This window comes from Onychomys torridus, chromosome 5 (assembly GCF_903995425.1).
Source record: "Onychomys torridus chromosome 5, mOncTor1.1, whole genome shotgun sequence".
Lineage (NCBI taxonomy): Eukaryota > Metazoa > Chordata > Mammalia > Rodentia > Cricetidae > Onychomys > Onychomys torridus.
The window spans coordinates 128,734,908-128,760,967 of record NC_050447.1 but is presented as its reverse complement, the minus strand read 5'-3'; the positions used below and the strand labels follow the sequence as shown (position 1 = coordinate 128,760,967).

General features: G+C 52.4%; 1 protein-coding gene across 1 annotated transcript; it reads left to right on the top strand.

The window, feature by feature from the left end:
• Positions 1–3,198: 3,198 nt before the first annotated feature.
• Pitx1 (paired like homeodomain 1) lies at positions 3,199–8,100 on the top strand. The gene is made up of 3 exons (XM_036189202.1): positions 3,199–3,367; positions 5,480–5,712; positions 7,558–8,100. The coding sequence occupies exons 1-3, from the start codon at positions 3,199–3,201 to the stop codon at positions 8,098–8,100; spliced, it is 945 nt and encodes a 314-aa protein (XP_036045095.1).
• The last annotated feature ends 17,960 nt before the right edge of the window (positions 8,101–26,060 follow it).

Here is a 26,060-nt window from a genome sequence, read left to right as displayed (position 1 = left end):
ATAAGCCCAGCTTCAGCAAAGGTCCTGTGTTGGCTACTTCAACACTCCACTACAGCCCAGGCTCCAAGTTTCTTGAAAGTCATAGAAAGATTGCCGGCTCTGTGCAGGTGGGAGAAGAGAGGACTAGAGCTCACCACCCGACTTCAGGAAGCCCCTTCCCTCCACTGGTCCTGTCCTATCTCTAAGTGACCTGGAGGCCGAAACAACAGACTCTCCCATTGAACATGAGAACTGAGATTCAGTGAGAGATCAAGCCATGTCCAAGTCACACATTAAACTGAAGGGGACTGCACGTGGAGCCTCTGCTCCGGAAAGACTCTTGCTTCCTATCCCTGTGTGTGCGCGAACACACCGGAAGCCCCTGCTTAGTCTAGGACCATGGGGGAGGCAGGGAGGGAGCGAGTGTGCAAGAGCAGAGAACATATTCAGATCCCTCTCTTCAGCACACCCAGGATCAGGGCACAGCCTCTCGCTGGTCCTTCCCCTGCCCGTAACCTCTCAGGACTGTTTAAAAACAGACTGTTCTGGCAGTCCCCGCCAGTCTTCTGGTGCTTCTTTGGGGCTCAAGGTCTATGAGGATAGCAGAAGTGTTATCTAAGAGGGTCTGAAGACTTTTCCACCCACTTGGCAAACCTCGAGATCTCCAAATAAAAGGAGTGCTGTGTCTACCCAGAGCTTGGGCCCAGAGGGGCATGCAGAGGGAGCTTAATAGTTGCATGAATGCATCCACAGTCCCCTTCCTGTAGGACCTGACTCATAGTACCCATGGGCAGATCATTTCTGTATCCCCATGCAGAGGTGCACTGTGCTTTCCCACCTTCGCCTGACTTTGGTGGGCTTAGACCATACCTCCTAACCCCTGCTATCCAATTTTACACCAAGCAACACACGTGTGTCCAAGGGTACACCGCATCCCACCGGGGTGCAGAAGTACATGTGCACACTGTCATCCGTGTGAGCTCAGGGCTGCTCTCTCAGGTAGGTAGTGTAGCCCCATGGAGGATATTGGGGGACAGCTGCAGTACCTGGATATCTCCTTGAAAGGAGGCGTTTGCTCCTGCAGAACGTTCAGCCAAGAAGTGGGATAAACAGCGAAGCTGAAGGAACTGCTGGGCAACCATGCTTTTCCCATGCACCTCTCCCTCAAATCAAGCTGATTTCAACCTAGCTGTGATGAGCACCACTTGCCAGGAGAAATCAAGAGTCCCTGGGAAGCATACTCCTCCATCTTTGCCTAGATTCTGCCTCCTGCCGTCCAACAGCGAAAATGGGTCAGGCCCTAAGGAGCAGAGCACCTTGGAGTAAGGCCAAGGGAGTAAGAGGCGATCCTGGTCCCACCCTGCATATTTGCCCTTGCCCCCACAATTCTCACCAAGAAACCCAGCCCGGTTCCCTCGGGTGGCAGGAGGAGGGTCAAAGGCCGAGCCTTGCAGTCCCCTAACACACTGACACCTGTAGGACCAGTCCATAATGACTGCAGAGATGAAGATGCCCTGGGCTCTGGGCCCTGAGCCTAGAGAACAGGGAAGTGCTGCTTCCCTGGGGTTCAGTCCCACCTACCAGGGCTCCCACCCCACCAGTGGCTGGTTCAGGGAGAGACCTGCAGATGAGGCCCAGAGGCAGCCTGGAGGTCTCCCTGTGGCCGGAGAAGCAGGTCAGGGCTACCTCCGTTGTGACCTGTTTACTCAAGACGCTGAGGTCCCTGGGCCAGTTAACAATTGTTGGATAAAATCCTTGGACAAACTTCATTGAACCTTGAGGACTTATGGGGGGAATCATTCTTGGGAGCCTAGAGGGTAAAGTCTTTGCCTGGGGAGAGGGAAGCTCTGGAGCTACAGTTTCCTAGCACTGTGTAGGAGACTCTAGAAACTTCCTGGGCTCTCAGCCCAGGGTCTTGAAACAGCAGTCACCTGGCCTACCAGGCCTATGCCTGAAGCCCTGGGAAGTCAGAAAGGAGGGCAGAGGCTGGCAAGGCCTACCCTGTGGCTGCCAAAACCCTGATCGTCGTCGGAGGTGCAAAACAAAGGGGGAGGTGGAAAAGGTAATGGGCCTGGCTGGGCTCTCGGGGTCTCCAGCCCCACTCGCCGAGGCCTAGGGCCAACAGAAACGTTTCGTCTGATTAGAAGCCATCATTTCTATCCCAATCCCGGAAAATTGACTGCGGTGCAGAGGAAGGCCCGAGAGCAGCCTTAGGGGAGAGTGTCCAAGCTAATTAGAAGACAGCATCCGGGGGCCCATTAGAGCTCGCAGGCTGCTGTCACTCAACCGGCCCGAGTTCCTGGGAGAAGAGACTGGGGAAGGAGGGGCCGGCGGCCCCTCGAGGACCCCGCTGGGAGCTGCGGGAACCGGGAACCGGCCCTTGGCTCGGCCCCCGCCCTGGCGCTGGCTCAGAGGCGCCGGCTCAGAGCGATCCTGCTCGGCGAACCTTCACTCATCCTAGGTTGTTCTCGCCAGCGCCTGGGGACTTCGAAGCGGCCCAGACAGGAGTTGACTCTCAGCGAAACAAGTCATTTGGGGCCCCAAGGTGGGCACCGGCCGCGCGGGACTTGCAGGCCAGATGCGTTTCTTTTGTGCGGCCGAGGGAGAAGTCGGTGTGTCACCGGAGAAGGAGGGAGAGGCGCGGTGAGGCCGCGGGGGGGGGGGGGGGTGGAGAGGCGGCGGGAAGGTGGCTGCGGAGGGGGAGGGCGCGGGCGAGGCCGGGAGGGAGGGAGAGAAGGAGGGAGGGCGGCGGAGAGGGCGCGGCGCAAGCGACTCGGAGCTGGATTCCGCCCGCGCTCGCTCGCCCGCCCGCTCGCGCCCTCCCTCCTTCTCTCCCAGCCCCCTCCCACCCAGGCCCACCCCACCCACCACCCCTGGCGCAGGGACTGCTGGAACCTGGCGGCGCGCGCTGTCGTTTTCAGACAGACTCTGCGGGCTCCGTCCCGAGCCTTAGAAACCGGCCTCGAATCCGGAGTGGGGGCCCGGGCGGGCCGGGCGGCTGAGGCCGGAGCAGCGGGAGCGCGTGGCGGAGCACAGAGCCCGCGCCCGGCCCCGCAGCCCCGGGCGGTCGATGGAGCGCGGGCGGCGTCGCTGTGGGCGCGGGCAGCCCTGGGGGGCAGCCGCTTAGGCGCCGCGCTCTTGTCCCCAACAGGTCGCAGCCGGGGCGGCCGGGCGCGCCCAGCCCCGGCCCCTGGAGCGTCCGCTGCCGTCCCCACCTCCATGGACGCCTTCAAGGGAGGCATGAGCCTGGAGAGGCTGCCTGAGGGGCTGCGGCCACCTCCGCCGCCGCCACACGACATGGGGCCCAGCTTCCACCTGGCCCGCGCCGCCGACCCCCGGGAGCCGCTGGAGAACTCGGCCAGCGAGTCGTCCGACGCGGATCTGCCAGGTAAGCGCGGCTCCCCGCGGCGTGCACCCAGCCTCGGCGCGCGCCCTGCGGCTTGGCGCTCGGCCGGTCCCCTCCGCGCCTCGGCATTCAGGAGCTTTCTTTTTCCCGGTCTCGACCTGACGGTGAACGCGGAAATTTACACACACGCTCGCACGCACACACGAAGCCACTTCCAAGCAGTCTCCGCACGCCCAGCCCGGAGTGGGGCTGACAGCCCCTGTTTTCCGCAGGAGCAAATAGCACGCGCGAGAAGAAGGAAAAAAAAGTTGAGGTTTCCCGAACAGGTCGCTGGCGAGCCGCTGGGGCGCAGGGCAAGCAGCAGATGGAGAAGGGAATGGAGGGGAAGGCGAGACAAAGTGCCCCGAGAGACGCAGGCCTGGCGGACACCTTGACAGGCCGGGAGGTGCAGATGGAGGAGAGGGTCCTAGAGGAGGGGTGGGTGCACAGGACGGACGAGAAGAGAGGGCTCAGTAAACGGAGCTCCGGGACTGCGGGAGCGGCCAGGAGGCGCCGCCTGACTCCGGGCAGGCCGGGAGGAACCCCTGCTGGAGGGATCCCGGCCCACGTGGACGCCCTAGCTCAGAGCCACCAGGGGTCCAGCCAGCGCCGTTTCTAGGGCTTCCAGGCCGACTCCACAATCTCCGCTTGCCTTTTTTTTTTTTTTTAACCCAAAAGCTGAGCCCTCGATTGGGCGACTTCGGCCGTGGCCGTTTCCAGACCGGTCCGGTCTCGGTCTCAAAGCCGTTGCGGTTCGCGGGGTCCCAGTCCCGAGTGGCCGCGGAGCTACGGGCTGCCCGCTGTCCCGGGCCTTGGGTGTCTCTTCCACAGTGATTTAATCTCTGTTTGTTTCTGTTTTGCATCTCTAAGTGACTTTCCCCAGCAGGTCTGTTTGCTTGGTTAGAAAACAAAGCTTTGACTGTACTTTTGTTTTCAAAAGTTGTAAGCGTGGTGTTTATTTTAGAGAGAGAGAGAGAGAGAGAGAGAGAGAGAGAGAACTATAGTTATGGATTGGTTTTTTAAATCAAATCAGCGGGGGGAAATTAGCTATTTTAACGGTATGCTTCCTTTGAAACAATTCACTGGGCTATTTCTCTGAAATTTAAAATATCTACACTACATGCCGCATGATTCTTGGAGAAATTTTTAAAAGTCAATCCAAAATGGCGCATTTCTCTGAGCTTTTCTCAAAACCCATTTGTAGCCCTTTTATTTTGTGGATTTAAATAGTCTAGCTATAATGTACTTCTCTAGGGTTTGAAAATCTCTACCAGGGTGTTACTGTAAAGGAGTCTAAAATTTATCTGCAATGATACTTTTTTTTTTTTTTTCAGAGAAATACCTCTGACTGAAATTTATACACATTTGCCTGTGTAGTTTAGGGGTGTGTTTGCACGAACGGTTTTGACTTCTTGATTTACATTTGCTCTCTGTCTGCCTAGCTTTGAGGATTTGCGGAGCATTCTGTTTTTAGGTGGAGAGCTCTGAACATTTTTAGGCTTCTGTTTTGTTTTTAAATTCCTTTTCTTTATATTTGGATGTTATTGACTGTGCGCATCTCCTGTGGCTTTAAAGAGGCAGAGAAGCCGGGGTCATTTAGGTAGAATCTATCTAGGCTGCAATTGGTGGGTTTTCTAGACCTTGGGACTCGAGGCCCTTGTGGCTCTCACATAACCTTAGCGAGCAAACGTCTCAGGCTACCACCGGGTTCTTACCCAACAAATCTGCTAGCTTCACCCGGAAAGTTCCGGTACTAGTTCAGAAAAGCAGAGGTGCCCCCGTCAGATTTAGACCCGCAGGAGTCTCCAAACACAGCGGCGCCTTTGCTGGTGACAGCAGCTGCAGGGCCGCATCCAGCCGGTGCTGCAGGAGCAGGCCCCGCCTAGCCGGGAACCCAGGCCCGGTTGGGGCGTCTGGGCTCTTCTCGGTGGTGCGGCAGACCTAGAGGTGCCTACTGAGGACCGGCACCCCGCCGGCTCTTTTCCAGTGGGGGACAGTTCCCAGGGCCCCTGGCCAGAGGGAGGGCAGCCACCACTCCGCAGGCGCTTCGGTGGAGCCGGGACCGGTGCAATAGTGTTAGCCCGAGGTGACTCGCGCCCTTCCTACCTGCTGCAGACAAGGAGCGCGGCGGGGAAGCCAAGGGGCCCGAGGACGGTGGCGCGGGCAGCGCAAGCTGCGGCGGAGCAGAGGATCCAGCCAAGAAGAAGAAACAGCGGCGGCAACGCACTCACTTCACAAGCCAGCAGTTGCAAGAGCTGGAGGCCACGTTCCAAAGGAACCGCTACCCGGACATGAGCATGAGAGAGGAGATCGCGGTGTGGACCAACCTCACTGAGCCGCGAGTGCGGGTGAGCGTGGGGGGCGTGCAGGGCTACCCTACCCGCTCGCCACCTCTGCTGGGGCCCTCAGTAGCTCAGACTTACCTCTGACCTCGCAGACCTCCCCGTCTCCGGTCAGAGACCCCACTTCAGGCCCCAGCCACCCGTGTCAGCTAGGCCTCCAGGCTGCTCCTTTCCAAGCCCGTTTACCTGACCCGCAGGAGCTACTGCAGCCCCTGTCAGAAGACCCTGTCCCGACCCCAGAGAACTCTGTCAGGTCCCAGAGTGACTTCGGGTCTGAGATTGGGCAGAGAAGTCTCTGCTGCTAAGGACCTCGGGAGCTTTGAGCCTTCATCCCCTGGAAAACGAAAGGGAAAGGCAGGGCGCGCCTGGACTGCCCCAGAAAGGTGCTTGAGTACGGGGCAGGGGGTGGGGAGAAGGGGGTCCTCAAGCTTCTTGGAGCGGTGGTCTCACTCTGAGTTTACTTTCTCCAAACTGTTTTTGGAATATTTTCCAACATTTCCCGGCCAGTCAGCCAGGCACTAGCTGGCCCTTTGCCTTGATGCCTTTCCCACTGGGCCTGGGGTCTTGTGGAGTGGGGGCTCTGGTAGCCCGCAGCTCTCCCACTACAGCTTTTCATCTGTAAGGCCGCAGACTCAAGGCCACCGGCGTATTCTGACACCTCCCACGGTTCCCAGCAAATGCTACACTTTCTTAAAAGAGAAGTAAGGGAATCTTTTCTTCCCTGGGTGGCAAATATTTAATCAGACCCTGGAAGCACTTCCCAAGTCAGTCCAAAGTCCCACATGACCCACAGAACCCTCTCAGGAGCTCGGCCTTCAGCCCTCCCCAGTGAAATTGGTCTGACCCAGTGGGACCCTGGACGCACGGGCACCCTGTAATTCCGAGCTCACTAATCCTGCCCAGGTTTATGGCAGTAGAGGTGGGGTGGGGTTGGGGAGATGGAGTCAGGGCCTGGGAAAAGCTGGGGTGCAGGGGTTCTGGACTGGAGAGCAAGCTAGGAGGTCAGGGGGCCAATGATGGGCAGATAGGTGAGGTTGAGGAAGAAGTGGTTGGGGAGAAAATGGAGATTAGAGAGGAACTAGTAAACTCACAGAAATTAAATATTTGCAGAGAAACGTATTTGGAATATATTTAGGCAGCAGGAAAGAAATTAAATATTTAAGGGAAAAGCAAAGAGGTTGAGCATTTAAAAAAAAGAAAGGATCAACTATTTAAGAGAAGCAGTGGAGGCCAGATAGCTGGGGAAAAGGGTAAACTAAATATTTAGAAAAGAGTAAAAATGAGGACGAGAAATACAGAAAAAAACAGACTGAAGTTTAGATAGTCAAGAAGTGAACAAAAATTTACATTTTGGGCAGGAGGAAAATTATTAAATATTGCAAATACAGATGAAAACAAACTGTTTGAACAATGACACTCGTCTGAAAAATCGGACACATTCATTTTCCGGAAAGAAAAATATTTTTTGTGTTTGAGGGAGAAGAAAAAGATTGAATTGCTTAGAAGAGAGATGTGACCCACGTGGAGGGAGACGTAGAAAGGAGACAGGTTGAGAGAGAAGAAAGGAAAAACGAATATTTGTTCAAACAAAAGAGAATCCGAGTTGGGAAACGAAAATCAATTTAACTTGGGGAAGATGATTTTAAAAAAAGGAAAGAAAAAAAAGCGGGAGAGGAAGGCTAGTGTTTTCTGGAGACAGGAAAGGGGTCATTACAAAAACCTCGGCAGGGGCAGAAGAAAAAAAGAAGAAGAACGGGGCATTGGGAGAGGAGGCAGCAAGGTTGGGGGGCGGGTGAGAGCCCTTCCAGGCCACCTCGGCCCTGACGGTTTTTTCCCTGCTCGCTTCCCCAGGTCTGGTTCAAGAACCGGCGAGCCAAGTGGCGCAAGCGGGAGCGGAACCAGCAGTTGGACCTGTGCAAGGGCGGCTACGTGCCGCAGTTCAGCGGCCTGGTGCAGCCCTACGAGGACGTGTACGCCGCCGGCTACTCCTACAACAACTGGGCCGCCAAGAGCTTGGCACCCGCGCCGCTGTCCACCAAGAGCTTCACCTTCTTCAACTCCATGAGCCCGCTGTCCTCTCAGTCCATGTTCTCGGCCCCCAGCTCCATCTCTTCCATGACCATGCCGTCCAGCATGGGCCCGGGCGCTGTGCCCGGCATGCCCAACTCGGGCCTCAACAACATCAACAACCTCACCGGCTCCTCGCTCAACTCGGCCATGTCGCCGGGCGCCTGCCCCTACGGCACCCCCGCCTCGCCCTACAGCGTCTACCGGGACACGTGCAACTCGAGCCTCGCCAGCCTGCGGCTCAAGTCCAAGCAGCACTCGTCGTTTGGCTACGGCGGCCTGCAGGGCCCGGCGTCGGGCCTCAACGCTTGTCAGTACAACAGCTGACCGCCCCGCTGGGTCCCCGGGGCCGCCCGCCCGCAAGGCGCAGCGGGAGCGCGCGGAGCACGCGGGGCGCTCGCAGCTCCGCGGACCTCTCCTCTGCGCAGCCCCTTCCTCCCCACCCCGCCTCCAGGTTGGTTTCGTGTTTGCTTTTCCGGACCCCACTCTGCCCCCAAAGAATAAAAAGGGAAGAAAGAAAGTCGGGGGTGGGGGGAGCACAAAGACGTCGGAGAAAAATGCTGGGGACGGGGGGTGAGTTGCAATTTCCCTGGCGATGGCGCAGGTGGTGTGTGCGGCCCCAAGGGTCCCAGCTGTCCACTCCACCGAGGGGACGCGGCGGGGGAAGCCAGCGCCGAGGCCGCAGGGAGAAGACGCCCTGGTCGCCTGCGTCCGGGCCGGAGCGCCTGCGCCGGTGAACTGAATGTAGGGGGCCTAGAGGGCCTGGGATCGTCCACCAGGTCAAGAACCGTGAGGCCCTCTCCGAGAGTGGCCCGGCCGAGGGCGTCCCGGGCGGATTGCTGTTGGAGCGTGCGCCTGGCTGTGGATGACCGCGTCTGCCGGGGATCCGGCCTTCGCGCTGGATTAGCCAAGGCCTCGGGGTGCCTGGAAGAGCCCAGCAGCCTTGCACGCCCCCCCTCCCCAGCACACTTCAGGCCACAGAGCCTCAGCTGGCGGTGGCCAGTCGGCAGCAGGAGGGGAAGGGCTCAGTTCCAAGTTTCCCAGCCCCAAGTTTAGCCGCCAGCCGGGCCCTCTGCTTCACTCTGGGTCCAGGAGGTGGCCCTCTGTCCCAGCGAACAGCCCCCTCCTCACTGCCCGCCCGCCCGTACAAGTGTCGAGCCAGGAGAGCGCCGGGGCCGCAGCCCCAGGGCCCCCGCCCACTTTGCACACCCGCTCTCCGGCCCGCGCCCGTTTACAGCGTCCCTGTGTATGTCGGACTGACTGTATAGAATTATAAATCTGTCTATATCGACTTGTCCATGTACGTCTATTAAAACCATAGTCCGAGCGTGCTAAGCACCACTGAGCCCTGGTTGCTTCATTCGCCTGAAGAGGGGGGCCGACGCACTGGAGGGGGGGGGACTGCGCCACCCGGATACTGTGGGTAGGAGGGAAGACCCGAGGCTGTCCGGATAGGAGTCCTGTGCTCTCTGGCCTCTCAGCACTGTCGGGAGACCCCTCTGCTTCCCAGGCAAGAACTCTGCAAGCCCTCAAGTTGGGCCTAATTGATCCTCAGTGTCCCCGGTTGTAGTAGTAAGACCCTTGCTGACCTACATCATAGGGGTGCACTCTCTGAGAACCTCTTTAGAGCTGGAGCTATCTGCTCTCCCAAGACCCCATCCCTTCATCCCCGTGGAGCCCAGATCTGGGTGTTCTGGGAGGACTAGGGTAGGAGAACCGAATGTTCCATAGCCCAGGCAGATTCTACCTCTGCCTATTCTAAGGCCTGGAGTACTTACTAGTTCCCACCCAGGGCATGTGACTCTGCGGAGAAAGTGTCCCCTACCCTGGGCTCACTTCTCACTTCTCTTCTATCTTAACTCATGGAGGGGGCTGCTGGCCACCTCTGCCCCCAACCTCCAGTTTTTGGAAACTACTGAACAAGACCAGCCTGTAAACTGCCTGTAAAATTCTGCTTTCCTTAAGTAAGTCACTTCTAATGGCAAAACAAAATGTTTGCAGCTGCTGCGGGGGAGGAAGGAGGGGCCCGGCTCTGCCTCGGTATCACCTTGTGGTGGAGATTGGCACTGCCCTGGAGCTGGACTCAGGCAAGCCCTGGCTGGGATGGGCAGAGCCACAGGCTTAGTCAGAAGGAAGAGCAGTCTCAAACCAGGTCATCAACAACTTTATGAACGAAGGCTCTAGGAGTCTGTAACCGGGCCAAGGTCACACTAAGCAAATAGGCCTTGAGATTCCAAAGCCAGACTTCTTTCCTCGGATCTTCTCACCTTCAGATGGACCATGGGAGGTTCTCCTTGGAGGACAGGTCAGCTTCGGGCTGGGACTTGCAGTAAGGGCTTCTGCTACAGAGCCAGGGCCAGATATACAAACTGGGGGAGAATGGGGAGGGGAGTTTGGGGCAGGGGGCTGCAGCCCGACCACCCCTCCCCCAGCAGCAACCGTCTGCAGCTCCCTCTCTCTGGAAACATAAACAAAATCACATCTGGATTCACAGAGTGCCTCCCCCAGCCCCACACGTCTGCCATGCCCTGTGGGTCCTGGTCTCAGTTGAGGCAAGAGAGACCTTGGAGGAGAGGCTGTAAGAAAGGAGAGAGCAGGGAGAAAACCTGAACGCCAGGAACAGGTGAGAGGAAGCCATGCAGGGTGGAGAAGCAGGGTGCCTACAGGACTGACGCCAGACAGCTGCAGATGGTGGAGGGTAGAGGTTGTCCTATCCCTTCATCCATCATGAGCCCTGGCCACATAGGTGAGCGCAAGGTCGGTACCAGCCCCACAGCTGTTCTAGCTGATACAAAGCATGCAGCCCTTCCCTGACTTTGGGGGAGGGGGTGGCTAGAGAAGACTGGGGACTCTGAAAGTCATATCCTCTAAGGAAAAAAAAATGGTTTGTTCTGCCTGAGGGATATGAGGGACTTGGGAGGAGACATTCAACATTGACTGTGCTCTCCTTCTTGGTGCTAAGGATTGGGCAGTGGAGAAGTGGCCTCTACTCTCCCAGACAAGTAAACACATGTACAGTGTAATTACAAAGTGTGTTCAAGAAACACCAATGCTGTTAACAGGGAAAAAAGGGAGTCCTGCCTTCGGCAGTGTGATCAGACAAGGCTGTTCCGGGAGCTGGGGTGGGGTGGGGGCTCCGCTGCTATCCTCAGTAACGAGGACTAACATTTATTGAACCTGAGTAGATCCAATGCCCTATGCTGTATACACATCTCATTGCTGAGCCCCTTCACCTGCACGGAAGAACCCTGTAAGGAAGGGCCCTCATCAAGCACTTTCCTCCATGAGGCCCTAAAGCTTAGAAAGATTGCCTCACATGGCACCAAGTGCTGGGGCCAATTCAAAATCAGTGCCTACTTTTTACCCCCTACACTGGGCTGTCCCCTTGCTGTCCATCCGCCGCCGGAAGGCACAACACAGAACTAGCTTCCTCCAAGCAACAGTTGAGCAGTTTTGCTCTTTCCTAGTCCTCAGAGTGAGCACCAAAAGTCAGCTACAGATTTGAAAGATCAGAAACCAGGGATAGGCGTGGAGGCTGAGGCCAATGAAGGAAAGCTAGACCCCATCATCGTCATTATCATCATCATCATCATCAATGTGTACAACCCCAGGCTCACTAGGGGAGGAGCCTGCTCACTAGGGGAGGAGCCAAGCTACCTCTCCAGCTTTATGCTGCCCACTGGACTAGTTTCCCTTGGAGTCACAGGCTTTTGAGCCTGGCTCCCAAGGTTGTCTGAACCGGTAGAGGAGCCACAGCTGAACAGATCTACCCTATGGAGTGTCACGCAGGAGTTCACGCCCCAAAGGGGGCCCGTGTTGTCCTTGTACCTCAAATTCCCATGGCAGGTGAGGTAGGCCAAGTCACCAGGAAGACCGGTATGGGAAACAAGGAAGGTTGATGCCTCTAGCCCTCTGCATTTGGGGGCTGGTTATGCCCCAGCTCTGCAGGAATGGATTTGAAAGTTAAGTACGTTTGTCTTTGGGCTCTAGCCTCATGTCTGAGGTGTCTTGGGCAAGACATTAGCATCTCTAAGTCTCTCTTGCCTCTTCCATAAAAGGAAAATCACTCTCCCCGTGGTTTACAGAATTCTGAGATAATGCACACCAGGCTCCAGTGGCGGTGCTGGCATACACCCTGCACTCAATAAATGGGAATTATTGATGGGGTTAGCTAGTATGTTATCAGTTAATATTAGACATCAGTGAAATGTCCAGAAGCAGGGATCCTGCTTCACTGTCTCCTTCGGGCATGAAGTGGGGCTTTTCTGCCGGAGTTCCTTCCTGTTTGTGGTGTGGGTTTGTTTGTCTGGGGGTTGGCTTTTTTAAAGGATGCTGTTTTATTTTTTAGAAAGGGGACCCACATAACCCAGGTTGGCCTTAAACATACCATGCTAAAGGATGACTTTGAACTTCTGCTTCTTCCTCCCTCCTGAGGGCTGGAATTACAGGTGTGAGCCACCTGGTTTATGCAGTGCTAGGAACCAATCCCAAGGCATCATGCATTCTAAGCAAGCATTCTACCAACCGAGCCACATCACCAGCTTGTGTTTAGCATTTCTTTTTTAGTTATTTTTACTTCATATGCACCAACATTTTGCCTGCATGTATGTCTGTGTGAGGTTGTGAGATCATCTGGAACTGGAGTTACAGACAGTTGTGAGCTGCCATGTGGGTGCTGGGGATTGAACCCGGGTCCTCTGGAAGAGCAGCCAGTGCTCTTAACCACTAAGGCATCTATCTCTCCAGCCTCTAAAGTTTCTTTATAGGGTTCCCAGGGTCACTGGCTATCATGTGAGTCATTGATAATCCTGCTGATCATGTCCCCCTTCCTTTCCCTCCCCAGAAGCCCTGCTAGTCTTAGATCCTAGGTCACCGAACCTGGGTCTAGGGGTCCAGCTTCCCCACCATCACCCCCATTCTGGTCCTGAGACGCCCAGAGGAACCAGATCCAATCCCTGCCATCCACTAGTTTACTGGGGAAACAGGCCACAGTCTCCTCTGGGGGTTCCAGGCAGCCTGGGTTGACACCTGAATACTCACTCACTAACTTGGGGCTTCACTGAACACCAAGCCTCAATACAAACATTTTACAAGAATCACAGCGCCACCATCCTTATTCTTCACAAGAAGCAGAAGGAATCACTAACTTCCCCAGATAAGAATGAATAAGGGGTGGAGTCAGACTTGAACTAGGTCCCAGGTTCTTCCCCTGCTGTGCTCTGTGCTGCCCTGGTGTGACTCATTTGCACTGGGGTGGGAAAAGAAACTGATGTCAGCTCACTTCAAGAGGCTCTGTTTAGCCGGGCTCTAGGACAGAGAGAAAGGCCCTGATCCCTAGCGTTTGCTCTCCCAAGCACAGGGCTGTGTGAGTGTAGCAGACAGTATAAGCACTGGAGACAAGAGGACAAAAGACTCTGGAACTCCAGCCCTAAAGCCCAGCACCCCACCCCTCTCCCACTCCCCTTCACCCCCACTCCCAGGCCACATTGCAGCTTCTTTCTTAGGGGTTTGCAGTCTCTGCTCCAGAGAAGTCCTTCCGTGCCCCGACTCTCTGCAGACCTGTCCCCAGTCCCCATCACCCAACCTCCTTTCTACAGTCTTCCCACCTTTGTGCTATCTTGCAAGATCCTAGATTCTGTCTAACTGATGACACAGAATGGCTGCAAAGCACCTGGGAGACCTCCAGACTTCTGGAAGGGCTACAGCTCTTCAGATAGAAGTAGAGGGCAGGATGGCCTTCCCAGAGGACAGAGGCTCTCTGCTGACTCAGGCATGACCTGTGCTGTCATACACCCCCACACTCCGTGTGTGTGTGTGTGTGTGTGTGTGTGTGTGTGTGTGTTAAGATGGAGAGGTTCTGGAAATCCATTTCTCTGGGTGCACACATTATAGTAGGATTCAAATATTCAACTGGCTGACTATAGAGGGTGTGGCCTAAATTGCTCCCATCACTGCCTCTGTAGTCCCAGAGACAGCATGAGGACCCAAGTCACCCAGGCACAACGTGGAGGAATAGTGTCCCCTCGTACAGTAAGTGATCAATAAGTAATGCTGGATAAAATAATTGAGGGGCTGAAGCTGGGTGGTGGTGTGCACACATTTGATCCCAGCACTTGGGAGGCAGAGGCAGGTGCATCTCTGTGAGTTCAAGGACAGCCTGGTCTACAGAGTGAGTTCTAGGTCAGCCAAGGCTACACAGAGAAACCCTGTCTCAAAAAAATAAAAACAAAAACAAAAAAATGAGGGTCTGCCTTTCCCCTCCTCCACACTCTTCTACATATTTCAACATTTCCTCCTCCTGCTCTGCCCCCACACCTCTCTTCCCTCTTCCTCCATTCATTCATTCATTCACTACACACACACACACACACACACACACACACACACACCAGCATAAGCAGCTTGGAAAAGCGTATCTAAACAATCAAAAGAAAAAAAGAAAGAAAACTATTTAAAAATATAGGTAAGGTGCTTCAGTAGATAATTCTCCAAAGCATATGATACAAATGGCCAATAAAGGACAAGATGCCCAGATGATCAGTGACCCTAAAGTACCAAAACCAGAACACACATCTTGCATCTCAGGAACAGGGAGATGGGATCGTGCGCACTGCTGCTGAGAATATGAACCAGCCACTGCCTGAAGGTGAAGGGGATGGCAAAATGCCTCAAAAAATTAAAGCTTGAGGTCTGGGGAGATGGCTCAGGGGGGAAAAGGGGGAGGTACTGAATTCAATTTCCAGAGCACAGTGTGAAGACACAGATCCCTGGTGCTCTCACCAGCCAACCTCACCTCCCTGTGAGGACCAGGTCAGTGAGAGATCCTGTCTCAGAAAAACAAGGTGGATAGCTCCTGAAGAAGAACACCTGCGGTTGACCTCTGACCTCCATACCTCTGCACATACATGTGCACCTGCATACACACAAACACACACACACACCTAAACATAGAATTAACATATCCAATAACTCCACTTCTGGGTGTGAACTTCCAAGATTTGAAAGCAGAGATTCAAAGGACTATGTATTCACCCATTCTGACAGCAGTACCTAAAACATGTTCAAGAAGGAGGAAACAGCCTGTGAGTGGCTAAACAAAAGAGCATACAAACAATACAATGGAATATTATTCAGCCTTCAAATAGAAGGGAATTCTAACACATGGAAAGTGAAATTTTCTAGGCGAGAGAGTCCACTTACTTGAGGTACCTAGAATAGACACGTTAATAGGATAATGGCTTCTCAAGGCTGAAGAGAGAGGAAACAGGAAGTTACAATGTTGTAAGCACAGAGTTTCCGGTGATAAGTTCAGGAGGCAGGTAATGGTGATGCTTGGTTGCCCAGCAGTGTGAATGTATTTATTGTCTGAACCCATTAAACTGATCTGAACTGACTTGAACTCACTAAAAAGATCAACTTCATGTTACGTACATCTCACCAGCATTTTGTTTTTAAAATGGTCAACTTATCTATCTGTATTTATACCCCTGCATTTTCCAGAGAGGAATCCAGATGCCTGTACCAGGACTCCCAGGGCCAAGTCCACTTCCAGAGCCAGTCCTCTGCTGGTTAACCAGCACTTTTCAGCTAGCAACCCTGGTGGGCCCCTCAATAGGCTACCTCTCATGTGGTCCTCACCCCAATTCTCCATCTACCTGAAAGGCATGGCAGTGGGAACCCAAAACATTTCCTGAGCTCTCAACTATGAACCAGGATAGAGGACGGAGACTAAGACTAGCATAGACTTAAGTGGTGGATTTGCTATTGTTTTTAAAATGTGCTTCCTTGTCAAACCAGTCAACAAAGTGAAAAAACTAAGCAAGGTTAGCTGCATACTGATCTACAGGCACAGAAGCTGGGTTAGCTGCATACTGATATACAGGCACAGAAGCAAGGTTAGCTGCATACTGATCTACAGGCACAGAAGCAAGGTTAGCTGCATACTGATCTACAGGCACAGCAGCTGGGTTAGCTGCATACTGATATACAGGCACAGAAGCAAGGTTAGCTGCATACTGATCTACAGGCACAGAAGCAAGGTTAGCTGCATACTGATCTACAGGCACAGAAGCTGGGTTAGCTGCATACTGATATACAGGCACAGAAGCAAGGTTAGCTGCATACTGATCTACAGGCACAGAAGCTGGGTTAGCTGCATACTGATATACAGGCACAGAAGCAAGGTTAGCTGCATACTGATCTACAGGCACGGAACTATTTCTTGTGGTGATAATTTATTTGTACTCTAACAAATAAAACTTGACTGAAGATCAGAGGACAGAACAAGCCACCAGATTAAACATAGAGGCCAGGCAGTGGTGGCAGACACCTTTAATCCTAGCACTCAGGAGGCAGAGATCTGTATGGATTTCTGTAGTTCAAGCCCATCCTAGACTACAAGAGATTAACCCAGTCTAAAAGAGAAACAGAGCCAGGCAGGAATGGCTCACACCTTTAATCCCAGTATTTTGGGAGTTATCACACACCTTTAATCCCAGCACTAGGAAGGTTGAGACAGGAAGTGATATGGCTGGGCAGAGAAAGGCATATAAGGCAAGAGGAGACAGGAGTTCAACGCTCTTTCAGTTGAGGACTCAGGGACATTCAGTCTGAGGATTTGTGGAGACAGGATCTTCCCATTTTGGCTGAGGAGTTGTCGAGGTGAGAAGTGGCCGTGGCTTGTTTTCCTCTGATCTTTCAGCATTTACCCCAATATCTGGCTCTGGGTTTTTATTATAAGACCGTTTAGGATTGTGCAACAATTTCTATTGTTATACGCATAGAGGCATCTCAGGAAACTGTTAACACTAGCTACTTTTGGAAACTGAGAAAGAAGTTCTTCTCATTTTTTTAAGGTATTCTTTTTTCACATAAAATACTTCTATAACACTGAAATAAAGCAATAATTTTTTTCCTTTTTTTATTTATTACATTTGTGTTTTAATTTTACACATCAGCCATGGGTTCCCATCCTCCCCCCTCCCACCTCTGTCCTCACCTTCCCCCCAGTCCCTCCCCTCCATTCCCATCTCCTCCAGGGCCAATACTCCCCTGGGGATTCATTTAAACCTGGTGGATTCAGTACAGGCAGGTCCAGTCCCCTCCTTCCAGGCTGAGCAAAGTGTCCCTGCATAAGACCAAGGTTCCAAACAGCCAGCTCATGCACTAAGGACAGGTCCGGGTCCCACTGCCTGGGTGTCTCCCAAACAGTTCAAGCTATTCAATTGTCTCATTTATCCAGAGGGCCTGATCCAGCTGGGGGCTCCACAGCCTTTGGTTCATAATTCATGTGCTTCCATTCATTTGGCTATTTGTCCCTGTGCTCTTCCAATCTTGGTCTCAACAATTCACGCTCTTACAGTCCCTCCTCTTTCTCGACAATTGGACTCCTGGAGCTCCACCTGGGGCCTGGCCGAGGATCTCTGCATCCACTTCCATCAGTTATTGAATGAGAGTTCTAGCACAACAGTTAGGGTGTTTGGCCATCTGATCACCAGACCAGGTCAGATCAGGCTTTCTCTCAACCATTGCCAGCAGCAGTAGGATACTAGATGTAAAACAAAGATGACTAGACTGCTACACAACTCCAGGGAGGCTACCTAGAAAATGGGACCCTAGGAAAGACACAGGGATCGCCCAGTGACAGAGAAATGGATGGGATCTGCATGAACAACCTGGATGACAGTGGGAGTAATGAAGGGCAAGGTTCGAGGGAAAGAAAGCTAAGGGAGCAGGAGATCCCAGCTGGATCAAGAAAGGGAATAACAGACCATGATAAATGATGACCACATGAGAACAGGAATAGGCAGAGTTCTAGAGAGGTACCCAGAAATCCACAATGATATATCCTCTGGAGACTGCAATAAATATTTTTAAAATGGAAAAAGCTGTAATCCACAGACTAAAGCTTAAGGACTTCTGCCCAGTGTCTATGTCCTTAGCCCAAAACACCTACCTAAAACATACCAATGCTGGACATGGCGGCTCACACATTGAATCCCAGCACTCAGGAGGTAGAAGCAGGTGGATCTCTGCAAGTTCAAGGCCAGCCTCTTCTACATAGAGTTCCATGCCAGCCAAGGCTACACAGTGAGACTTTGTCTCAAAACATAGTAAAATGAAATATACTGAGTGCTTTGGGGTTCTTCCTCATTTTGGGCAGAACAGTGTAGCTTGATAATTGTCAAGTAAATCTATATGAATGGTTTTTGCAGAAAGCACATTTTTGTTTTCTAATACAACCCTCTTTAAACAAAAATGAGTAGGTTCCAGTAAGCGTGTTGAGAAAGAACCATTTGTATTGACCAGTTGCTGAGATGGAGTCCATGTCTCCCGCCTCTTTGTTCCCCAGAGTCACCTCTGTCCTCCCAACTCAGCCACCTAGGTAGCCCTACCTGCCTACACACATGCATGCGCGTGCGTGCACACACACAGCTGCCTGCCTGCTGGCATGATCATAGAATCCTTATGAAAGAGGTCCAAATTACCAAGGTTTTACAACCCTACTAAAAATAGCCATGCTTCCTCAGCTTAATAAGTCCACCATTCCTAATTTTTCTGCCCAAGTAAACTGAATTGAAATATTCCAGAAATACATTTTTACTGAACTGAGAAAGCTCGCTTCCCCTTCTTCCTTCATGCTCCACTCCTGTGTTCCCCCTCGCCCGCTTTTCCTCTCCACCATCCCAGGTCCCTTTCTACCCCATCCCTACGCCCTTTTACATCTCCAGCACAGGGGGGAGTAATAGTCATTTGAGCTTGGCATCCATGCAAAGTGGACCAATTTTTTTAAGTGTTGGTAATTTGTTCTGAAAATGGATACAGGGAGTTGGATTGGAACAGCTTTGAAGGATGGGGTTTTATGAGTGGAAAGTGGGGCCTGAGTAGGGGGGTGTTGCTGTGCGTCCCTCTGTGCCTGGGACAGTGCGGCACTGACAGTGTCACAGCTAACAGTGTCGTTATTGCTGTTATCACATTATAATACTGTTAGCCATCCTATTCAGACAAAGCTTATTAACCCATTTAATTGAACCAAGCATTTAACATCCCACTGGCCTCATGGAAAGTGCTTGGCAAACTTGCCACTGCAGCCTCAGAGCGTCTGGCTATCTCTCTGCCTGCCAGGTTCTGACAGGCCCGCCAGGGTTTCCTCAGACTGCCTGCCTGTGGTCTCTCTGGGAACTTTCCAGGGCATAATAGAAATGTTCATCCCACTGAAGCCTTTTCGTGCACACACACGCTCATAGAGGCGCACACAGAGTAAAGGGCATTTTATGTGAAAGTCCCCAGCCCCCTGAAAGTATGGCCAAGTCCCCCCACCTCAGGCTGGCAGTCCTGTTGAGCCACTAGGGCTGCTGAAAAGATGGTCACCAGTCCCTGGTAAGCGCCAGGCTGCTTCTGAGCTTCTTGGCTCTCCCATAGTCCAGAGCCCAGAGCACCCCCACAGCCCACCATGTTCCCAAGACTTCCCCAGCTCCTTGAGGCAGGGATACCCACTTAGTTAGGACTGATGAGGAACCTGGAAAGCCTTGGGGGTGGGAACAGAAACCCAGATTCCAGCCACTCAGCAGCTGTCATTTCTTTGAGAGCTTGCCAAGACCTTTCTGTTAGGTCACCGGAACATTAAACCCTTGGTTCTCTCACAGCGCTTGCATTTCCCACTGTTGAGCAGGCACAGGACCTGCCTGCTGCTTCCTGTCAGGGTATTCGGATCCTGGATGTGACCAGTATGCATGGCTTGTAAGGGAACTGTTGAATCAAATGTACAAAATTCATCATCTTCATCACCTCCTACCGCTGGAGAATTGGTGAATGAGGAATTCTTCCCTATTTCCCCTCTCTTCCCTCCATGGTGCTGGGATCAAACCCAAGGTCTGGAACATGCTAGGCAATCACTCTGCCATGGAACTATAGCTTGAGCCCATCTGATGCTCTTTCATGCTCAGTGTGTCCAGCCTCCCTCCAGGCCAGACTCCAGCACACTCTTTCCTTGTACCATCTAAGGATGTGAAGAGATGCTGCCCTGCCCTGGACTCTCCTGAGGCCCAGAGTTCCTCCAGGGTGAGCTGGAATCCCCTCCCTTCTCTGAGATCACTGAGTGCTGAGCAAATAGTGCACAAGATGGTCCCACCTTGCCACTCCCCTCAGCCAGCACCTGAAAAAGACAGACGAGTCAGAGGCAATGAGAGCGTACACTTTGGAGTCCTGCCGAGCCTGAGTATAATTCACAGCGTGGTGGCGTCAGTATCCACTGCCATGTAACTTATGGAGTCCCTGTGTCCACATCTGTAATCACATCTATGACATCGTAAGGCTCAAAATAAGCATGGGCTCTGTTCCCTGCCCATGTTCTCCCTCCCTCTGTCAGGGTTCTAAAGCTGGTATACTGCAGGGCTCACGGACCATGGAGCATGTCTGTCCCCAGCTAATGCTAGGACAAATGTCTACATGGAGAAGGACTGAGGAAACACAGGAAACGTTGAAGGTAAACTGGCAGAAGAGAGATCCAAGGATAACAGGAGTGATCTGGGAAGGCTTCGTATAAGAGAGATGTGGTACGAACAGGCAGGGAATTCCTGGAAGATACAGAGGACAGAACTGGAGAGCCTAAAATCCCAGGTGCCAACCTTGAACACAGCTACCTCCAGGTCACTGCCCTGCTTACAGACACCCAAGGTTCTTGGGGTCTTGATGCAATCTGCTCTCCCCATTTGCTTACAGGGCCCGTCATCCTGTAAGCAGCATGTGGCCTCAGCAACACCTCAGCCCTCTTTCCTTTCTGCCTGAAATACCCTTCACCTATCACAAATGGGCATGCAACTTCAAGTGCACACATAAGCACACATGCGCATGTCATTTAACGTATTTTTTTTTTCAGAATCAAACCTGTGTACTTTTCCTGATCATAAAATACTATTAATTCTTAACACTCAAAAAGTTTTAGATTGGGATCAGGACAAAAGCAACAATTGCCCCCAAACTCTGATTTCCATGATTATGCTTCCAGAGGAAGTATAGACACCTGTGTTATCAAAGGTGGCTCTCGAGGCCACTTTTTTTATTCAGTTAAATGCCAAGATGATCTTTTATAAACAAACTCTTCTAACAGCCACGTGTATGAATGAACAGTAGTAACTCAGTCCATTTTCCACGTATATGAACAGTAACTCAGTTTTCTCGCCATGAGTGTGAGGTGATTCCTCATTCCCTTCTGTTGCACAGTTACAGCGAGGATGCCTATTCAAGCATCTCCTTCCCTCATCACTGGGCTCCTTAGAAAATGCATGTATCAAAGCCAACCCACATTGCCTTATGATGAGGCCACACCTATGTGTTCTGCCAGATGTAGACAAAGGGGACCCAGGCCAGCATTGGATTGCCTCTATCATTTCCGTTCCCTAAAAGGGGTGGGAAACTCATCAACAGTGTGTGTGTGTGTGTGTGTGTGTGTGTGTGTGTGTGTGTGTGTGTGTGGTTACCACAAGTAGTATCATGCATGGTGTATGCAGCGTTCCACAGGCTTTTCACACCTGATAATTATTTCTCTCCTTTCCTGGCAATAGTCGGGGTAGGGGGGACGAGATGGGGACCGCTCCAACCAAACTTCAGCAGCTTTTCAAGGTGCCTCCTCCAGGTGCCACAGCTCCCATCCCCAGCAAGCTATCATCAGTTACCCCTCCAGAGAGGCTGGTCTGGCCCTGCTCTGAGCCACTTGTGACTGCTCAACACACCCCCTTGGACACAGCCAAGCCTCCATGTGGTTCTGCTGTACTCAAGTCCAGGGAAAGGCACCATCCAGGCCAAACCCTCTCTCTGCCTGGGCTGTAATTTCCTGATTAGGCACCACAGTCACCACCCTCTCCACACACACTGATTGCTTCCTGCGGCCTCTCACTCTCTAGGGTTCCTGGGACTCCAGGACCAACCAGACTTCAGAGGGCTCCACTAGGCACTGAGAAGGGGCCAAGGAACTAGCCAGACCAGGCCTGTGTGAGCCCCCTCCCTCCCAGCCAGGCAGGCCGACTCAGAAGGGATCATGGCTTGATTTTTAAAGTTCAAGAAATAATTTTAACGAGAAAGAAAAAGGTCACTGTGCCCCAACAGAACAAAGGGGTACGTGTGTGGCCTGTGTTCAGACACTGACTGAATGCTGATCTTGGCTACATGGGTCTCATTTAGTGCCAGCTTGCCCACCTATAAAACAGGACAAAGGATTCCTGTGGAGGCTGCTGTATGCAGAGTGGCTGAAGAGCCGGGCATGCTGGGTTGTAACCCTGTTCTTCCTCCACACTTGTGCAACCTTAGATACATTATATCACCTCTTAGAACCTCAGCTTTGCCACCTGCTTAATGGGGTGAGAGCGCTGTCAGTGTTCTGTGTTTACATTAGTACATGTTAGGTTGCCGGTAAACGGAAGTGCCAGCAAGCAGAAGCAGGATTTCCTCCACCAATAAAGACAGAGAGCTGTACCTTTGGTACTGGCCTGACCTGGCTCCTCCTCCTCTGGCTCAGCATCATGTTTTGAAGAGGATTTTTTTTACCTCAGGCCTCAGTCCCAAGGCATGTCACCCTGGGAAGGGTCAGGAGGTAGTGGGGGAGACTGCCCTGAGTCCCTCCCACTCCCGTGGCTGGTATGCACAGGCTTCAAATAACCGTTTCTCAGAGTTAAACAACAAATTCTCCATTCCCTTGTGGCCTCTTCCACGCTCCCTTTGTGAGTTGTTTCATTCAGCAAAAGCCGGTCAGACTTGGTGCTACCACCCTCTGAGAAGCCAGAGGGAACTTCCAGTCCCAGCTGGAGACTTAGTTCATATTTTATAATGCATTTGTTGTTATTGTTGTTTTTCAAGACAGGGTTTCTTTGTGTAACACTGGCTGTCCTAGCCCTGGCTGTCTAGCTCTGTGGACCAGGCTAGCCTCAAACTCACAGTGATCCACCTGCCTCTACTTCCCAAGTGCTGGGAGGGGTGTGCCATCATCACCCAGCTGCTTCTTCTTCTTCTTCTTCTTCTTCTTCTTCTTCTTCTTCTTCTTCTTCTTCTTCTTCTTCCTCCTCCTCCTTCTCCTTCTTTTTTGAGACAGGGTCTCTCTACAGAGCCCTGATTGGTCTGGAATTTACTATGTAGAGTAGGCTGTCTCAAGTTCACAGAGATCTGCTTGCCTCTGCCTCCAGAGTGCTGGGATTAAAGATGGGCACTACACCCAGCCCAGCCTTCTTAACAGTTCTCAGTTTAAAGAGAATCTTGTCTCACCTACCTATACCTCTGTTTCTCTGTCTAGCTCTATCTTGGAAAACAGGGTCTCACACACACACCAGGTAACTCTCCACCTATGCCCCAGAGGACCTTTAATATAATCTAAGTAAAACTCAGGCGATGCACGGCCTAATCTATGAGTACTAAGCTTCACTTTTAAAAGGTACAGTAACAACTAAAGGCTGGGTGATGGTGACACACATCTTTACTCCAGCACTTGGGAGGCAGGGGCAGGTGGATCTCTGTGAGTTCGAGGCCAGCCTGGTCTACGGAGTGAGTACTAGGACAGCCAGGGCTACACAGAGAAATCCTGTCTCGGGGCGGCGGGGGGGGGGGGTGGGGGGACACTTTCTCAGCGAAGAGCAGGGACCCACCTCTCAGCCGGAAGGGCACTTCAGCTCTTCAGCTCCCCTCCCCCTTCCCTCCTGCCTTGGGTCAGAGCCAGTCTCCCAGGCTCTGCCTCCTCCTCCCTCCCTTCCTCCAGCTGCTGACAACAAGCAGATGCACCAAGCTTAAGGTCTATGCACTCAGCACCCTCTGCTCTGCTGTTGCCCTGGTCCTCCACCACAGAGGAGAACAGAGAGCTAAGAATGTTCTCCTCCCAGCCCTGGTCCTGCACAGCACAGTTCATCCAGGGCTCAACACACAAAGTCTCTAATGCTCACAACATATGGGTCTCGACCCCTTTGGGGGTGGCATATCAGATATTTACATTACGATTTATAACAGTAGCAAAATTACAGATATGAAGTAGCCATGAAATAACTCTGGTGGGGTCACCACAATGTGGGGAACTATATTAAAGGGTCACAGCATTAGGAAGGCTGAGAACCACTGCTCTGATGAAACCTGAGAGAGTGGCATGGCTGACCAGGTACAAAGACATTCTCTCCAGAGAGGAGTGGTCTAAAGACGGTGTGTCTGTCACACTGGAACCCCTCCTCTCTTCTGCCCACATCTCCTTTCTGTGGCGACTGAGTAGGATTTCAGTAACCTTCTCAAAAGCTTGCAGAACAATGGAGCAGGCCCATGTAGGGCCAGGACAGAGTGAGAAACAGGTGAAGGAAGATCTGACTCCATTGAGGGAGAGAACCCTGCCTGTCAAAGGCTAGTTTGGTTGAGAAACATCCTGTATTGTTCAAAGACACCAAGCTGTGCTGTTCCCAGTGTCTAGCTACTAAGTTTCAGAAGGCTGATGGAATCAAAAGAGATGATCTCCACACCACTGGACAATGGTGGGAGAGATTAAAAACAACAAACAAACAAACAACAGAAACAGAAAAGAGCACCTCTTAGATTCCACATCTTTCCCTGCAAGAGTGAGGGGGAGGGCCTGGCATGAACAGAAGTCTCAGGACAGCCCTGCTAGACCCCTGGGGTTGGGGCAAGGAAGAGAGTCTCGCTTTTCACAGCCAGGCCTAGGCAAGCAGAATTTCTGTCCCAAAAATCCACCCAAGTCTTGGCCAAGCCTGTTTGAGTTGGTAAGAACCCAAGTGGGACTTGCAAGCTGCCAGTGTTTGCTCTGCAGACTGAGAGAGCCAAACAGCCATTGGTTTACTCTGCCAGTTGGGCTGGGCCAACTCTGACCATGTGGCAGCTCACAGTTCTCTGCTATCCAAAGCCTTCTTGTCCCTAAAGGTGGCTTGCTAGTGCACCCCACATCCGGTGACCTGTGCACCTGGGTGCCCTTCCTGACCTGGGACCTGGATCTCTAGACTTGATCTTCTGTTTTCACATTTGGAACCAGTTCTATCTGGAGATGTATCCACGTAGGGCCCTGCATAGGCTCCTACCCTCTGCTCTGCCTAGCTTCCTCCTGTCCACCAAGCCCAGGCCAGAGGGGCCGGAGCACCGAGAAGCACTGAATCCTGGGCTGGCAACATTTCTTACTCTCTTACATGTGTTCAATTTGGTCCTTACAACCTGTCAGTTTCATCTCACTATGAGAGGATGAACCTAGGGCTTCAAGAAGCAGACATTCGCCCCAGTCTCCAAGCAAGTGGCCTTCCTGGGGCAAGGCTCCCCATCTTCACTTCAAAATGCCTGGGAAATTCCCAAGGTTCCTGACAGGAGCAGGTGGATGATTTACATGTTCCTTGTACTAGGGGGACATATAGGGTCAGCAATTAACAGTTGCCTGCTTTGCCCTAGGCCTGAACTGGAACCCCTACCTAGGACCTGCCTGCCCTGCTTCATGGGCTGCTCTTTCCACAGCTGTTTCAAGTTCCTCATAGACACTAAAACCACAAGCTTCTCCCCCACTGCAGGGACATAGACATTCAACTTACCGCAGGCCCACGCCTCAGCATCAGCACAAAGTCCTTCCACCCAGAAGATGGATGGATGGCACTCACTACCCCACAGGTTCTCCATGGTAGGGCAAAGTGTCACACCCTCACCAGCCATTTCTCCTTCCTATGTGCTCATTGTTCTGACCATGTCCTGGGAAGAGGAGTGTTTGCACGTGGAAATGATCTGAGGCTCTTAGAAGAAGCTATTCCCTACATTTGAACATGAAACTGGCCAGGAATGGACTCGGCTTCCATCACTGAGTCCCCCACCCCACCACCTCCCACCCCACACACATACAGCTCACTGAGCACTGCTCCATGTACAAATGAATCCATGAGGAAAGGTTCCTTCCCCTGTCCTTGTCCCCTGGCCTCAGGGGACCACAACTCAAGCCAGAGCCCATTGGCCATCCACGGAACCCTTTGTCTACAACAGTGGTTCTCAACCTTCCTAACACACAGTGACCCTTTCAACAGTTCCTCATGTGGTGACCTCCAACCATAAAATTATTTGCTACTTCATAACTGTAACTTTGCTACTGTTACGAATCTGATATGCAGGACGATCTTGGGCGACTGCTGTGAAAGGGTTATTCTACCTCCTGAAAAGGGGTCATGACCCACAGATTGAGAACCACTTGTTTTTGTTGTTGTTTGTTTTTTTGTTTTTTTGTGTGTGTTTTGTTTGTTTTGTTTTGTTTGTTTGTTTGTTTTGGTTTTTCGAGACAGGGTTTCTCTGTG

What these genes read in the sequence shown, in the direction of transcription:
- Pitx1 (XM_036189202.1), top strand. Translation starts at nt 3,199, where the DNA reads ATGGACGCCTTCAAGGGAGGCATGAGCCTGGAGAGGCTGCCTGAGGGG. An exon ending in GTCCGACGCGGATCTGCCAG is followed by an intron (nt 3,368 to 5,479) that starts GTAAGCGCGGCT and finishes TACCTGCTGCAG; the next exon opens with ACAAGGAGCGCGGCGGGGAA. An exon ending in TCACTGAGCCGCGAGTGCGG is followed by an intron (nt 5,713 to 7,557) that starts GTGAGCGTGGGG and finishes TCGCTTCCCCAG; the next exon opens with GTCTGGTTCAAGAACCGGCG.